The sequence below is a fragment of the Semicossyphus pulcher genome, unplaced genomic scaffold, assembly GCF_022749685.1.
Source record: "Semicossyphus pulcher isolate SPU_LCO1_2020_fin unplaced genomic scaffold, fSemPul1.0.p SCAF_5, whole genome shotgun sequence".
Classification (NCBI taxonomy): domain Eukaryota; kingdom Metazoa; phylum Chordata; class Actinopteri; order Labriformes; family Labridae; genus Semicossyphus; species Semicossyphus pulcher.
Window position 1 is genome coordinate 15,483,547 of NW_027211726.1, and position 15,576 is coordinate 15,499,122.

The 15,576-nt window shown below is 43.5% G+C and overlaps 2 protein-coding genes across 4 annotated transcripts in view; one reads left to right on the forward strand and one right to left on the reverse strand.

Moving 5' to 3' along the window:
* Positions 1-802: 802 nt before the first annotated feature.
* klhl38a (kelch-like family member 38a) lies at positions 803-3,622 on the reverse strand. Its single transcript, XM_069681871.1, has 3 exons — positions 2,267-3,622; positions 1,975-2,080; positions 803-1,092 (listed from the first exon to the last, which is right to left on the reverse strand). Exons 1-3 carry the CDS (start codon positions 3,620-3,622, stop codon positions 803-805), a joined length of 1,752 nt encoding a protein of 583 aa, XP_069537972.1.
* Positions 3,623-8,971: 5,349 nt separating this feature from the next.
* Positions 8,972-15,576, forward strand: part of fam91a1 (family with sequence similarity 91 member A1) — a 28,179-nt gene continuing 21,574 nt past the window's right edge. For all 3 annotated transcript variants that reach the window (XM_069682003.1, XM_069682005.1, XM_069682004.1), the window contains exons 1-5: positions 8,972-9,200; positions 10,215-10,299; positions 10,946-11,097; positions 12,483-12,540; positions 14,530-14,597. In XM_069682003.1, the coding sequence (XP_069538104.1) occupies positions 9,129-9,200; positions 10,215-10,299; positions 10,946-11,097; positions 12,483-12,540; positions 14,530-14,597 (435 nt within the window). In that variant the 5' untranslated portion in view covers positions 8,972-9,128. The remainder of the gene's footprint in view (positions 9,201-10,214; positions 10,300-10,945; positions 11,098-12,482; positions 12,541-14,529; positions 14,598-15,576) is intronic.

Consider the following 15,576-nt stretch of genomic DNA (forward strand, 5'->3'; position numbering starts at 1 on the left):
TAATAATTTGTTGTTTGGTCTACTAAATGTTATAAAATGCTGAAAAATGCTGATCAGTGTTTCCCAAAGCCCAAGATGACGTCCTCAAATGTCTTGTTTTGTCCACAACCCAACAAAAAATGTGTTGTAATACAAATGTAAAAAAAAAACAAGAAAATATTCACATTTAAGGTGCTAGAATCATAAAATTTGGCATTTTTCTTTAAAAATAAATAAATAAATACTCAAACCAATCAATCCATATTTTACCACAATTGCTTTTCTTAGTAAGTGCACTCTGATATAAGCATGTGGGTCCTGGAGGAATGTATTTTTTATGAAGTGCAAATTAATGAGCTGTCAGCTCCTTTTTCAGTTTTCCAGTTCAAACAGTCATCTGCAGCTGCCAGGCAGTGATATGCAGTGTATAAATGTCTGTGAAATTAAAGCATTAACACTATCAGTTACCATCAAACAAGTGCAGCCATCTGCGGAAAGAGCTGTTTGGATTACGTGTGCCTGAACAGCTGTTCGTTACGTAAGTCTGTCTGCTACTCGTCATCTCTTTGGTTCTCAGTCAAGTTTCACCCCAGGTGCCAGAGAAATGACACCTCTGCTGTTCAGCTGAGCTCCCCTTTGATTCAGCGAAAGTCAGCCTGGATCAACATGCCGCTAGGTTGTGGCAGAGACTGAGCTGCGTGAGGGAATGCAGTCAGATTTAAATGGTTTCCCTTTTGTGTAGTTAGAGGCCAATCAGTCTTGGCAAAGGGGAGGTGAAAAACATGTAGGAGAGCATTTGCAAAGTGGCTGTCTGGATGGCAAGTCATGGTGGGTTGGGTCTGTTGGAAACGCAGACTAAAGGCAGGGAGCCATGGTCAAATAACTTGTACGGCAAAGAACCTTTCGAGGTCCAAACGTCAGTCTTTGGGTCGTAACACTCGAAGCAGTCTGAGTCCTCAATGACGTCCTGGCTGTTCAGGATGCGTCCTCCGGTGACGTAGAGCTTGTTGTTGATAACTGTAGCGCTGTGATGCATCCGCCGCTCCTTCAGGTTTTCACACTTGACAAATTTATTGGCTTTGGTGTCGTAGGCAATCATCCGCCTGGTGTATCCTGGAAAATAGATTTTGGTTCAGTCTACCTTGAAGTATAAGTGTTGTAATATTTAATCTTTTTCTTATTAACAACAGGTCCATTGAAAAGACCAAAAACAAAACCCATTGTTCGAAGCTTAATCCAAAAGGCGACTGGACTCAAAGTTCTTGAAGGCTTCTTCAGTTCAACTGAAGAGGCCTTTTGTATGAGAGGTGAAATGTTTTCAAGAACTTCAACCAAGTCCAGTTGCCTTTTGGATTAAGCTTCGATTTACCATGAACTGGATGACTGAGAACCTTCACAGACAAAACCTATTGTTATTCGAAAACTATTAAAAAAAAGTAAATGCTGAGCCAAACTGCTGTACTGGGATACAATTTCTTTCATAACAGTGAATATGCAGACTCCAGTTTATTTGGAGACTATCCAACATATACTGAACTTCTGCTGTACCAAAATACCAAAATGTGTTTTTATCTGCAGCTGAAAACAAGTCCCATGAATGAACCATCTACTCCTGGTTGAGTAAATCTTGCTAAAAACCACAGTTCCCAGCTGTTTTAGGAGAAACTTGGCCTTTATGAAAAGGAACCTGTATATTTGTGGGGTCTTTGTTAAAGGTACATTGACAGGAGGAAGAAATTGGCTTGGGATAGGGCGCAACCAACACAGTTGGAAAGCTGGAAAGTATTAAGAGACAGACGTTGATGGTTTGTTTTTTTCATGGGATTTGTTGACTATTAGAAGACACACGATGCCAGCCTTATCGTTTAATGATGCATGTCCTATTGGATTATGAAACTCCATGTACCATTAAGCAGTCAACGGCTGCACTGAAAATGTAAAACAATGGAACAGCTTTGAGAAAAATACTTATGTGGTGATCATGCACTGATTCACCTCCGATGATGTAGATCTTGTCTTCGATGACAGCAGCCGGAGCACAAACGTTTTTCACCGTCCTCGTCTCTAGCCTGGACCAAATGTTGCGAGAGATGTGATACACCTGTTGACACACGACAAACATCAACAGACAGTCAGCTGTCCACTACAGCATTAAAGATTGTAGTGTGCTGTCTGCTTATGTGACATTCAAGTGTTTTTGGTTTCCCTTCCATAAAATCATAAAATAATTAAGCTTAAGGGCAAAGAAAGATGACTCAATGTTGATTCAATGAGAGGTTCTCTCTACCTGAATCAGTCTGACTGGATTCTGCATAGCATCCTCACCGCCAAAAACATAGATCCTCTGATCACTGGCAGCCACAGCTGGATGCAGCACCGCCGTGGGCATCGATGCCATGGCCTCCCACTGATTAAACATACTGTTATATCTCTCTACTGACTGAGAGATTCTCTTGTCCACCCCGATGCCTCCTAACACGAAAATAAAATGTAGGTAGGACACACTTTGGTGGGCGTATCGAGGCTCCAACATGGGCTCAGCCGTCCGCCACTGGTTGGTCTTTAGGGAGAGTGTGTAAACTGTAGCGCTGACTGTGCTGTCACCTGACGACATGCAGAGGCTGAGCCCACCAAGCACATAGAGGATGCTATGAATACACACATACGCAGCTTTGTAGAGGCGCAGAGGAAGCTTGGCCAACCACTGCCAACGATGAGTCCTTTCGTCATACAGCAGGGCTTCTCGGGAGGTCTGTTCATTATTTTTGCGTCCTCCGACCACCACCAGTGTTTCTCTGCAGGTGTAACGTCGAGGTGTGGTCCAAAGTGGCTTGAGCTCTCGGCTACACTTAGTGCTGACTGTAAGCATGAGGCGGCGCACTGAATCAATGATCTCAGTACAGAGGGTGGAGGACTGCACCAACGGGTCATTGGCGATGAACTGGAAGAGGTAAGTTGGATGGATGTAGCGAAGACGGACTTTCTTGAAGAGGTCGTGGATTGCACCGCGTCTTGAGAACGGGTCATGGTGGATCCATGCAAGCAGGGTCTCGAAGACTTGTTCCTCCTCTGCACAAAGTCGGTCATCCTCTAGGTAACACATGAGCTCGGGAAGAGACAACTCGCTGAAGTCCTCTGTGGCAGCTACATCAGAGAAACACCTCACTGCCATCTCCTTTGCCTTCTCCTTCAAACTCTCGCAGTGAAGGATCTCAGAGAGTCGGATCATGCTCAGGCAGTTTTCTGGACTCAGCTGATCCTTGAGGAACAAGGAACAGGCCTCAAAAAGACCTCCGTAGTGAAGCATGGACGCTGCCTGCATGAGTGGGAGCACAATGTCCATGGTGATTGTGATGCAGCCTGTGTAGACGTAGTCCACTATGCCGCTGAGGACATTTGAAGAGATTCCCTTGAGATTCACTCGGGCCTGACTGCTCTCAAGAAAGTTGCTGCAGAACATGGCGCGGAAGTACGGGCTACTGGACACCAGAACGTTCTTGTGGCAGGGGATCTCCTGGTACTCTGTGCAGAGCAGGACGTCTGTCAGGATGCGCTCGTGCCGGAGGATATTGAGCTGGGCAAGTAGGTGGAAGGGCAGTTCTGAGTCTTTGAAAGAGAAAACGTCTCGTGGTCTACAGGCCATTCTGTGGAAAGGATAAATAGAGAGACTCTGTTGAACTTCAGTGGTCCATTGGAAAGAGATGGTTGACAAAAACATGATGACTTTACACTGAGATTCACTGCCCTATTAAACTATGGTGATAATGACCACTGTGTTGGGATCAAGGAAGAAAGTTCATAAGCCGAGGTTGGCTCTTATGTTGAGGTGAGTTAAAGTACCACAATAGAGACATAGTTTTACATTTTAGGAAATATTCTTATTCACTTAAGAGTTAAGAGAACATCCATACCACTCTCATGTCTGTCTGTGACATGTGAAGCTACAGCCAGTACACAGTTAGCTTAGCTTACCCCATCATAAAGATGTGACCTACCTGCACATGTAAAGGTCACTAAATATGACATTGTATCTAATTAGTTTAATGCTGTGGTTTTACAGGAGGTTATGCTTGGTAGGGCAACGTTCCTTCCTAGAGTTTCACCATGTCCTGCCAGGCAAAGAGCAGACACTTTGGGAAGTCAGTGTGCATTTAGCAAAATCTATCAATAGCCCACTGATTGTCTAATCTACCGAAATGCTAATTTACTTGTAAAACTTGGGTGGAACTTGGTACTGATGCCTCTACGAAAGGCTCACCTAATGGCTAATCTGGGCTGGCGCACCTTGTCCTTGCAGTTTTTGTTGTATTCTACATCTCCATCGGAAAATCTGTTATTTTTATCTACAAAAATAAGGTTGGTAATTAAAGTTAGTAAAGTTAAGTCCTGCCTGAATGCAAAACACAAACAGTTAACCCGACAAGGCTAGCACAGTTTCAGTGACATTTTAGCTAGCACAACTTTTGCCCTCAGCCTAATTTACACTGATAGCAAACCCTTACATTTATTATCCAACACATGCAGAGCAGCTGCCCTTAATGGGACGATTACTGACTCACAGATTTCTATTTTTACCCCGTCTAAATTACTTTCATGCAACCATGTAGCATGGGCCACATCTCCCTTATCCAGCAGCCCATTGGTGCTAACAGGAACAAAACTGTGTCAACAGACCATCTGTGATCTCCCTCTCTCTCTCTGCCTTGTTATTTCTGTTGCTATTTTCTATAGGTTATGCTTGTCCCACACCACATATCCACTCGCATTGTCTGTGTCTCCCCGGCTGGAGGGTTTGTGATGATCCTGCCGTTTAAAGAGCAGGAATTTCAATGGGCTATTAGCAACACTAAGTCTTCTAATCATCCCCGCGACAGCTACTGATTTACTCCCACTCATGGGGCCTGGCCTGTCTGATATGTTTGGACCTTTGAACACTATTGTACATTATGAAATACCAATGACTGTAAGTGACATTTCATTACTAACATTTTCCCCTCAGATGTCAATCAAGGGACAAAGAAATCCTTATAATAAATGGTATCAGACATGAGTCAGACTCGTGTAAATTATATGTATTACAATCCCTAATAGTGTATTATTATTATATTACTATTATCATACTAACATACTGTCCAGTCATTTTGATAGGATACGTTTACTTAGTCATTAATAAGGTTTCTACCAACAATATGTAAACATTACTCAGTTAACAAACATGGTTTTGTGTGCTCTTTTGTGAAAATGATAAAGTATGTTTCCTAAATCATCAATTATTATCAATACAGAATATTCCAGTAATACTTATTTAAGAAAAGTCAAGAAAAAAAGTCAGCTGGATTATATCAGCAGTCTGGCTTCCTTAAACCTGAAAAAAAAATCTTGATAAACTATAAATAAACTAGATTAGGATACAGTTAGAGCAGATACTGAGGCTCTTGTCGAACAAGAAGAACAAATCTGCTGCCACACAATAAAAACTTTCCTCTGAGTGATTTAAATATCACATTTGTGTCAAACGAAGAGTTTGAGAGAACCCTCTGCCGAACAAATCTGTTGCCAGTTCATCAGCAACATCTGTGACTGAGTGAATCCTTACCTCCTGCCCTCAGAAATTCAATAATATCCGCAGTGTCTGGTCGGGCTTGTCAGAGAAAATATCAGTCCCAATTACCAAAGAACAAAAACATAATCCAGAGAGAAACTTGGTTGTGTTTTCAGAGAGAGAAAAGCAGCATGACACAGAGAAAAGACGAGGGTCTCCAGTTAGGCGCTGTGGAGCTCGCCATGAGGCCACTGTGTACATTCCTGCTGCTAAGAATAGTATCCCGGGCCACTGTGACTCCAGCCAGGCCTCTCATGTGACACGGAGCTGTTTGGTACCCAGTTTGCCGGCTTAACAGCTCTGCCGGTGTCCAGAGGAGAGAGTGTTTACAATAGCCAGGGGAGGGAGACTCATCACAGGGTCCTGACTCAGCCATCGAGCCCACCCAGGCGGCTGTTTAATCAAAGTGTCCCTGAGCTGCTAACCCCTGTCCATCTTCCTGATCTGTGTAAGCCCTCCTCCTTCTTCTCCCTCATGTGTGTAACTCAGGATGAAGGTAAATATAGAGCAGCGCTGATAGGCCGGCTTGATCAGGAGAAACAGCTGTAAGAGCTGGACTCAGTCTGCCTCAGGATGTGATTGTCTGTGTGTCAGATGTATAACCATAAAATCTTGATATAGTGAAGGTGCTGTCCCAGGGTCATGTTTGGCCTAATGTAATCTAATTTAAAAATCAATGGAGATTTTTAGGTTGCAGTTTTTTTCTATACAACTCCATTGAAAAGACACTACCCCATGATAATTGAAATATCCGGTGTCTAATATGTTTTATTTTTATATATTGTACAAGTATTTTAACATTTTGTACTCTTCCTTTTGGTGATCCAAGGGGTCCCCCAGCAAATGAAACATCAAGGTAATGGCCATATCACCAGCTGAAGAGAGACAGGAAATGTGGGGATCAGAGAGTGGGCGATGACATGCACCTAATGTTCACAGACCAGGAGTCGAGCCTGCAATCAGTGCATTGATGACTGTAGCCTCTGTACATGGGGCGACTGCTCTATCAACTAAGCGAAACCAGCGCCCCCCATTCAATCATTTTTAATGCAAACTAGCAGCTAGGATGTTGTGTTTGTATTAGCAGATACTGAGACACTGAAAAGTGAAAGTGATAAAATCAAAAATAGAGATACACGATATTGGATTTTTTGCAGATATCCGATATGCCGATATTTTCCAACCCTTTCTGCCTATCGCCGTTTTCAACACCGATATATTAGGCACATGTAGTGGCCCACTGGTAGATGCAGAAATAACATAATACAGTGCTTTTTTAAAATGTACACATTCACTGGGCAATATAAGAAAACTACTTAAACTTAGGTTTTGTACAAAATGCCATATTTACTTGTTTGTAACATTTTCTTTCAAATAAAACTGAAATATTCAAACAACTTGGACAGGCTTGGATGACATTCTCCCTGAGACTAGGGCAGATTTTACCTATTGCACAGAATAAATACATAAAATGAAATCCACCTTGCTGTCCGTTTCGGAAAACTTTGAAAAACTGCCATACCGCAGACATCTTCATGCTCGACAGAAGAGGCGTGGTGCAAGCAGTGTACGCGCAAACTCACGCCGAGTTAATGTCCTAGCATTTCATCAAGCTTTTTTAGGGAATAATCATCGAGCGTTGTTTTATCGGCAGAAAAATGACATATCTGCCAATGTTGATAACGTGGCAATAATATTGTGCATCCCTAATTAAAAACAGTAACACTGGATCACAACATCTCGTCTTGCCTGTGAATTCAGGATGAGTATTTGAATTCAGGAAGGGAATGGCGTGTTTTACCGCTAACAATGAAAACGACTATAGAGTAATTAAATAATGGGAATACAGTGACTGGATATTTCTAAAAAATACTGGCTATAGATAGTATCCAAAACATGGTTGTACATGTCTTGAGGTTTATATCACAAAACAAGTTGAAAAATCTGCCATTTCAGCAAGAATATTTCTACTTGAAACATTGTGAATCTATTTGTTTAAGGAATTGTCAAGTGTATGTTTCTATAAATTCTTTAAATAAGTTGCTTTTTGACGTTCTTATTGGAGCTTTTCTCTCTTTTCTTGAATAGTGACGTTTTATATGATGTACAGAAATGCCTTCATGTGATAAGATGACTAACAATAATAAATCTTTTTTTCCCTGGCTTATACTTAGCAAAAATTTTCCAGCTTTTTTTCTAATCCTGTATACCTTCACCTCTCCAGGCCGGAAAAAATCCTTCAAGTTAAAACGTCTATGAATGAAAACTGCTCACAGCTCAGGTCCACATTGAAACTGTCGAGAGGTCACAGGTGGACGTTGCTTCATTTCGAGAGGTCATAAGGCAGGAAGGCTGGGAAACAGTGATTTAAAGGAACAGGCAGCAGACTGTTAAACCTTTCTGAATGATAAAAATTAATCTGGACAGAATCTCTTGTAACATTATTGAAAGTCACTGATGGGCAAGATTAAACAAGAAATCAAATATACTCTTCTTTTATATCATGGCCTACAGACAGATATGGTTCCAAGGCATTTAAACCTTCCTTTTCTCCCTCTTTATATGTCTAAGTTGTCATCTCTTCATGCCCTCTCTGTCGTGCAGCTCCTGAGGCAGTGAGATGAAATATTGTCCTGTTTGTTTAGCAGCGCATGGCAGAGAACTGGAGTTACATCTGGACAGATTGGATGACATAGCTGCAAGAAAGTGAGCTGTCAGCAAGTCAGACTTCATGACATGTGAGCACACGCAGCTTTGGTGGACTTTGTCACACAGTGAAATGTTACACTCTGTTAGCAGTTAGCGAGTGACAGCGTCATGCTCACAGGTTATGCTGTGCACGGCAGACCCCTGCAGGGCCAAACTGACAATCTGACATTTCATACATGAAAATGGATTTAGACACCTTAATTTAAAATTGAATTCATCCCAACAAAGGCTGAGATACAGTATGAGCGAAGAAGTCCAAAGACCCAGCATGGGTGCCCACAGATTTGTGTGAAATGGACTTAAAAGAAAGTACTAAGGGATAAACTTCCACATAGTTTACATTAGATATTAAGGGAAATATAGAGTAATAACTATCCTTTGATGGGGTCCCAGCAGCTCTCTTACCCTGGGGGGCTTTCAGCAGGATAATCCCTCTATGATCCAAACTCCACCTGACATCTAGCTTGAGTGTATCTTAATAATAAACACACTTTTTGAGGTGAAATAATACTTAACATGACATTGATCAGGTTTGATAATCCCATCACCTCTCATTTGACTCCTCGCTCTCGTGCTCCATTCACAGCAACGGTCACGCCTCAACAGGAAGTGACGATTGTAGCCACGAGCGTGACGAACGGCTTGTTCGAAAATACAACAAGGAAGTGGCCGTTTATTGTTGAGGAAAATAATCACCGGATAACACATCTCTCCTGATTTTGGCGTCTCTTCGCTCCGTTGTCGGGTGTCGGGGGGGTAAAGTCACTGTGGACTTGCCCGCGAGCCCGTTTGTGATCGTCTCGAGGGATTCTGCTTTTAGCCTGCTAGCTAGCTAGCGATGAACACGGACGTGGAATTTCACATCAGGCAGAATTATCCGTGGAACAAGCTCCCAGCTAATGTCAAGCAGGTACCGTGTTTTACATTTCCACGGGGCAGGGTGGGCGGGGAGCCCCGCTGTGAGGTGGGGGTTAACCTGTCAATGTCACCGCGGTGTCTCTGTCACTCAGGAGGCAGCTGTCAGGGTCGCGAGGCTCGCTAACCTCCTCTGCAGGGCTTCACCATTCAGCGGAGCCATGACTGACCATCATTACATTAGAGCCATTGAGGCTCCGCTGCTTACTGTGCATCACATGACTGACTGTTTGATAGGTGGCGCCACACGATTCTAGCGCGTGGATGTCACCTGCAAATACTGGATATACACCTTTGTGCATTATGTGTAATAATAGGCATGCATTGTCAGAGAATATGAAGGATAATTCACTGTTAGTAGTTTGCACAAATCTCTCCTCCTGTACGAGCGATGTGCCTTTAGGCCAACATTACATAGTGAACTGGAGGCAGGTTTGCGTTACGTACATGGAGGAGCTTTGTGGTGTTTGAGCTGCCTGCATCCACGAGCGTCCTCACCAAAGGGGGATAACCTTCCCACCAGAAAAAGGGGGCAACAGCCTTGGGTCCCCCAGACGTGCAGTGGCCTTAGTTGTTTTTCCTCCTCTCATTTCTAGAGATGGTCGGATACAGTTTTTTCTTTCTTTATACCAATTCTGATACCTAGATACCTTCTGATTGCTGACATTTTGCTTGCTTATACTATCATTACACTCATTGCTAGCACCACACTTACTGATGGCACTGAAAAAGAAACTGCATTAAATGTAGATGAGTCACATCATGTTTGATACCTGTTCCACCTGCTGTAATTAGATCAGTATTGGTGCCAACACTCATCCGGTGTATTTAATGATCTTACGGAATCTTGTTTGGAATATAGACTATTGAATTACAGTGTCAAGAAAAAATTAAGTGATTATAGTTAGAGGAACGTGGGGTTAGCAGGAGCCCCGTAGGTCTTTTTTCCTCCTAGCAGGTCATTCCATCATGGTCCTCACCTCTGTGCTGTGTGTTTTCTCTCCTGCAGAGTTTGGGCAACTCTCAGCGTGAGTATGAGAAGCATGTGCTGCTGTACAGCATCCGCAACCAGCTGCGATTCCGCAATAACCTAGGTGAGCTTTTTTTCAAACACACACCTTATACTGCAGGACACACATCACGGTCAGGTGTGAGATTAAAAGACAGTGACAGAGTGAACTAATCCTGCTGCATTTTATAGCTCAATAATAAAGCATTTTGAATTAGCTTTATGACTGGCCACATGTGCACGCAGCTTCTGCATTATCAGGTACATTTAGCGAAAATGAAGGCACTCAAATACAACAGCTTTAAAGCATCTTATTCCATGTAACAACTGTAAGGTTTATGCAGTTAGCTTAGTGTTGTTAGCTTGCAAACAAACGTAATGTTTAACAGGAACATATCTGGAAGTAATACTAAAGTCACAGGAATACTGTAGTGTCCTCTTGGTCCGCTTGTGGGTGTATGATATCGACAACGTCCTCAAGCTTACTTGTTGTCAATAACAAAGACAATGATTGTATTACGGCTTAAGTAATATGTCAATCAAAATAATGTCTCATAGCCGTGTAATGATAATACTGTAATCATTACTTCCCCTGTGACCTTTCAGAGGATCAATGCTCCTTTTTTTAACCTGTATTGATCTGCTATAGATCAACAGGAAGTGCTCACACATACACACTCACCCCTGGCTGTGACCTGACTGCTGTGTGTGTGTGTGTGTTTTATGAGCAGTGCGCCACGTGAGGAAAGATGAGCGCAAGTATTACGAGGAGCTCCTGAAGTACAGCCGGGACCACCTGATGCTGTACCCCTACCACCTGTCGGACATCATGGTGAAAGGGCTGCGAGTCACTCCGTTCTCGTATTACATAGGAATCATGGAGGTAAGACACAAGAACAGAGGGAAGGTGTTTTTGATGTTGAACTAGCTTCTGAAACACCTGAGCATCTATCTTTGTACACACGTTTGAAACCAGCGACAGTAAGGTGATTCAACAGTTACATCTGTGCTGGGGAAACCCGAAGGCACGGAGCAGGAATTTCTTATTGTGCAGCAGCAAAGATCCCCTAATTGGTTTGGAAACATCCAGTCGCTCTTCATTTAAATTTAACAATGTCTTCAATTTCGGCTTCCTTGGGAACGGCTGCAGAAACACCAGCGTCAGACAAAACAGGGAGGCCAAGAAGCCATTATAGAAATACGGGTCTAAGCTTTTTCTCCCTGCTGTCAGGTGTAATGTGTTCTTTGTCGCCCAGATAATTAAAGTATTCCATAACATAAGGTTCACTAAAAAGGTATCCCTTCGTGCAGCTGCACCCTTTTTGTGTCAGTTAGTATAGAAGAGACTCCTGTGCACGTCCTCTGCCTGCATGAATGAGTCACACACTTGACACTATCTCATCTGCATATAAAAAAAAAGGAACATGCCGGCCATATTGAGATCCACTCGGAGGATATATTCAGCTAGTCTCTAAAATATTGTGCACATTTAGACGTGTGGTTTTATGTGTTTTTACGCTGATAGACTTGGCGTCAGTCGGGCACTAGATGTCAGTCAGAGTCTAGCGAAGCCTCGTGTACCAGCTGAGGGACACACAGAGGACTGATCCCAGGACAAACACACACACACACACACCCAGAGAGAGTCTGTTTGCTCTGCGGTCCGTCTGCGTGATGAAACTCAGTCTGTTGTTTGCAGCTGGCACAGACTTCTCCTTGATTTCTCACACTTCCAATTCCAAAGACTTGAGCCCATGTGTTCACACGGCTGATTCTGACATGCCATCCTTACTACATATAATAATTATTTTTTTAATGCACCTCTAATTACACTTTTCACTACACTTTACTTCACGTCGTTAAATCTACATAGAGCGTGTGTGTGCAGATGCTCGCTGCCACATGAGATTGTTCCACATTCAGCGTACTTCCCATTTCATCAGATCAGATATGACTAATGTGCCCAGTGTTCTTTCTTATGACCATACAGCTTTCAGCTCACACTTGAAAGCTGAAGGGCTTCCTCTGCGTGCTGAACTAAACTTGACGTAGCTTTAATCTCGGCCTCCAAATTGCCTGAAGGCGACGTCATGTTCTGATAATCCCTCTTAAGCACTTAATGAAAATTGGGGAGTAGAAATTAGCAAGGTCGCCCAAATTTGCTAATCCTGTTATTAATCAGAGGCACGGGGACATAGAAAGGGGAAGAGGGAAAATGAGTTTAATTCTTTTCTGCCTTGTCTCTTTTCTTTTTTCCATCACCTCCAGGATATAATGAACAGCGAGAAGAGTTACGACTCCCTGCCCAACTTCACTGCTGCAGACTGTGAGTCTTTTCTCCCCAGTTTCACCCTCACACTGTTCAGATGTCTTCACTGGGGTTCTGTGTGTGTTCGACTGCTGCTCTCATCCTCATCTTTCACAGTGGTTTTTAAAGGACTGTCAGTGTGTGAGGTGGGAGCGTTACACAGGGAAAAGATGGCTGGTTAGGTCACTGGAAGGCCTCTTTTTACTATTTTAACTGAAGTTGCCAAATTATATCTAACAGTGCTTATCCACCTTATTCGTAGCCCCCATGATGCTTTGCGTGAATTGACTGCACTGTGTCACTGAACTGGAACCGGCGTTTTCCATGCTAACAGCTAACGCTAATCCTCTTTCCTGTTTTGTAAAACTCTTCTAATGCAAAGTGCATTTTACGGCTGTGGCTTAGTTTGCAAATGGAATTGAAGTGTGTCTAAACGTTTTTTGTTTTTGGAACTACTTTTTCTATGAAGACAAAAATTGGTGCAAGACCGGCAGCCTTTTGGCAGGAGTGTCTGTTCTTTATACAGTATTCTTGACACGTGTCTGTTCTCTTCTGTGTGAGGAAGGATTATTTCAAGGAAACCTGCCACTACTTCTCTTGAATAACAAGCTCCATTCAGGTTTCGACGGTTCCTGAGAGGAATTTTCTTTACAGGCATTTTTAATAAACACAAAACCTTTTTCTATATTTCTATAACCAAGCTTGAGCACGGGCCAAATTATTTTTGGATTGGCTGATATAAATCAGGCTGCACGGTTGCACCTGTTCGGATGAAGCAAGGTTCCCTCCGGGTGCTCCGGCTTCCTCCCAGAATCCAAAGACATGCTCGTTCATTGGTGACTCTAAAATTGTGAATGTGAGCGTGAAAGGTTGTCTGTCTCTGTGAGTCAGCCCTGTGATTGACTGGCGATCAGTTCAGGGTGTGCCCCGCCTCTCGCCCAATGACAGCTGGGATATCTCCAGCCCCCCTGCAACCCCAAACAGGGTAAGCGGTATAGATGATGGATGGATGATAGAGTCACTTGTCTGACGTGTTACTGCATCACTGAGCAGCTGCTTTCCTCAGAAACCATAGCAAGATTGCGTCAGAGCTGGGAGTCAAGTGTACAGTCAGTTGTAGCATTCCTTCAGTTGTCAAGTGAAACGTGCTTTGGCCCGTGAGTGACTGACTCCTGGCAGTACAGGACCTTCACGCTGAGGAGACAGAAGGCTGCCAGCAGGCTGCCGCGCCGCTCGCAGGGTCTCTCTCCTCTAATCTCCCCTGGAGGAGCTTTGGAAGTGTGTCACACAGAAGTGGGTGGACAGATAGACAGTGAGAGCATGTGTGTGTGTGTGAGAGAGAGCGTTCTTACGTGGGCGGATGTTTATGCGTTGTGTCTGTCTCGATGAAGCAGTAGGAGAGGTGTGTAGGATTGTGTTGTGTTAGGAGGCAGAAATGAGAACATCCCTCACTGCTCCCTGTTTGTGTTGGCTGACGTCCCGGCACATTTTGGTCCTCCCCCTCCAGGCCTCAGCATCACAGGCTAGAGGAGGTGACACAGGGGGATTTAGAGCCAAAATATGCACCCCTTCCCCTATACAGACAATTGAACCTGCTATATAGAAAAAGGTTTACTTCTTGTTGTAGAACCCTTTGTGTATGTTTTGTGTGTGCGTGCATCAGGGCATTGTTTCAGAGGAGGTGTGTGTGTGTTTGTTTGGTCGCACTCCCTCAGCAAAGTTTGGATGAGTCACTGTCACCACTCGTGTAGCTCCTTCTATAATACATCTTTCAGAAAAGCTAAGTCTCAAACTTTTCTCTGCGCTGTAATTGTCTCTCTCTCGTTTTTTATGTAAAGCCTCACAGGCTGTAATTAAAAATGCCAGAGACACTTCTGCAGCTGCACCACAGCCAAATTTATTCTGCAGCTCGTCGTGTTAATGTGCAGCAATGACACGTTCACGGCAAGTTACTGAGAAATGATTGAGTTTTACTGACGCGCTAATTTTCTCATCATCGTTCTACAGGTCTGCGGCTGCTCGGCATCGGGAGGAACCAGTACATCGACCTGATGAACCAGTGCAGGTCTTCCAAGGTAGGTTAGACTTCTTATATAGACCTGTTATAGAACAAAGGCTGCACGATATATCGTTTAACAACCGTGTGATCATGAAGCAAATTAAGTGAAAAACATCAAGCTGCTACTTTATTGTTGCTCTGTGCTCGGTTTCTCGTGAAGAGTGAACTGACACTAAGCTGCAGAGTCAGCGTGCCACCTGCCTGTAAACTGTAAACAAGCACGCAACACTGCTGCCGTCACAGATCATGTCGGCGGGATGATGGAGGCGGCCGCTCTGTTACGCGAGGTGGCTTATGTTGTAGCTTAGTCCAACTACTCTCAAACACGACGAGAGGAGACTCTGAATTTAAGACATTCTCTTTAGTGAAGGAAAAAGGCAGTATACACTTTTTAGAACTTCTAAACATTTTCGTTTCCACCATGGCATTATGGGTAACGAAGTCCTTGAAACGTAACGTAAGGCATCTGAATGAAATGTCTTATTTTAACTCAATGCTTCTCACATTTACTGATCTACATGAATTATTAACTTACATATTCTTACTAAATACACCAAATAAACTCACAACAGCTTATAAGTGAGAGTATTCCCGTTATGAACCGCACCTTCATTGCAGTGCTGGTTAACGCTGTAGCTACATAAACGGACCGTTCATGGAGCGAACGTGCCGCTTACACCTACAGCGCACACACGGCGTGAGGTTGTGTGTGCCGACAGGAAGTGGGAGACAGTGAGCTTTCGTTTCAAAAAGTTACCGGGCTGATCACGCTGATAAAACCTACAACTGAACACCGTTAGACACGGTAGGTGACATACCGTACAAGCAACCTCAGATCCCATCGGCTATAGTCTGATGGGGACAATGGTGCACATGTCCGGTTTAGCCAGCAGTTAGCGATAAACAACTTCCAGTCAAGACTTCCTTTTCCGCGTGCTGCATTGTTTACAGTCCGGTTGGCAACTTCAGAAGTGACACAAAGGATTCACTCTGGC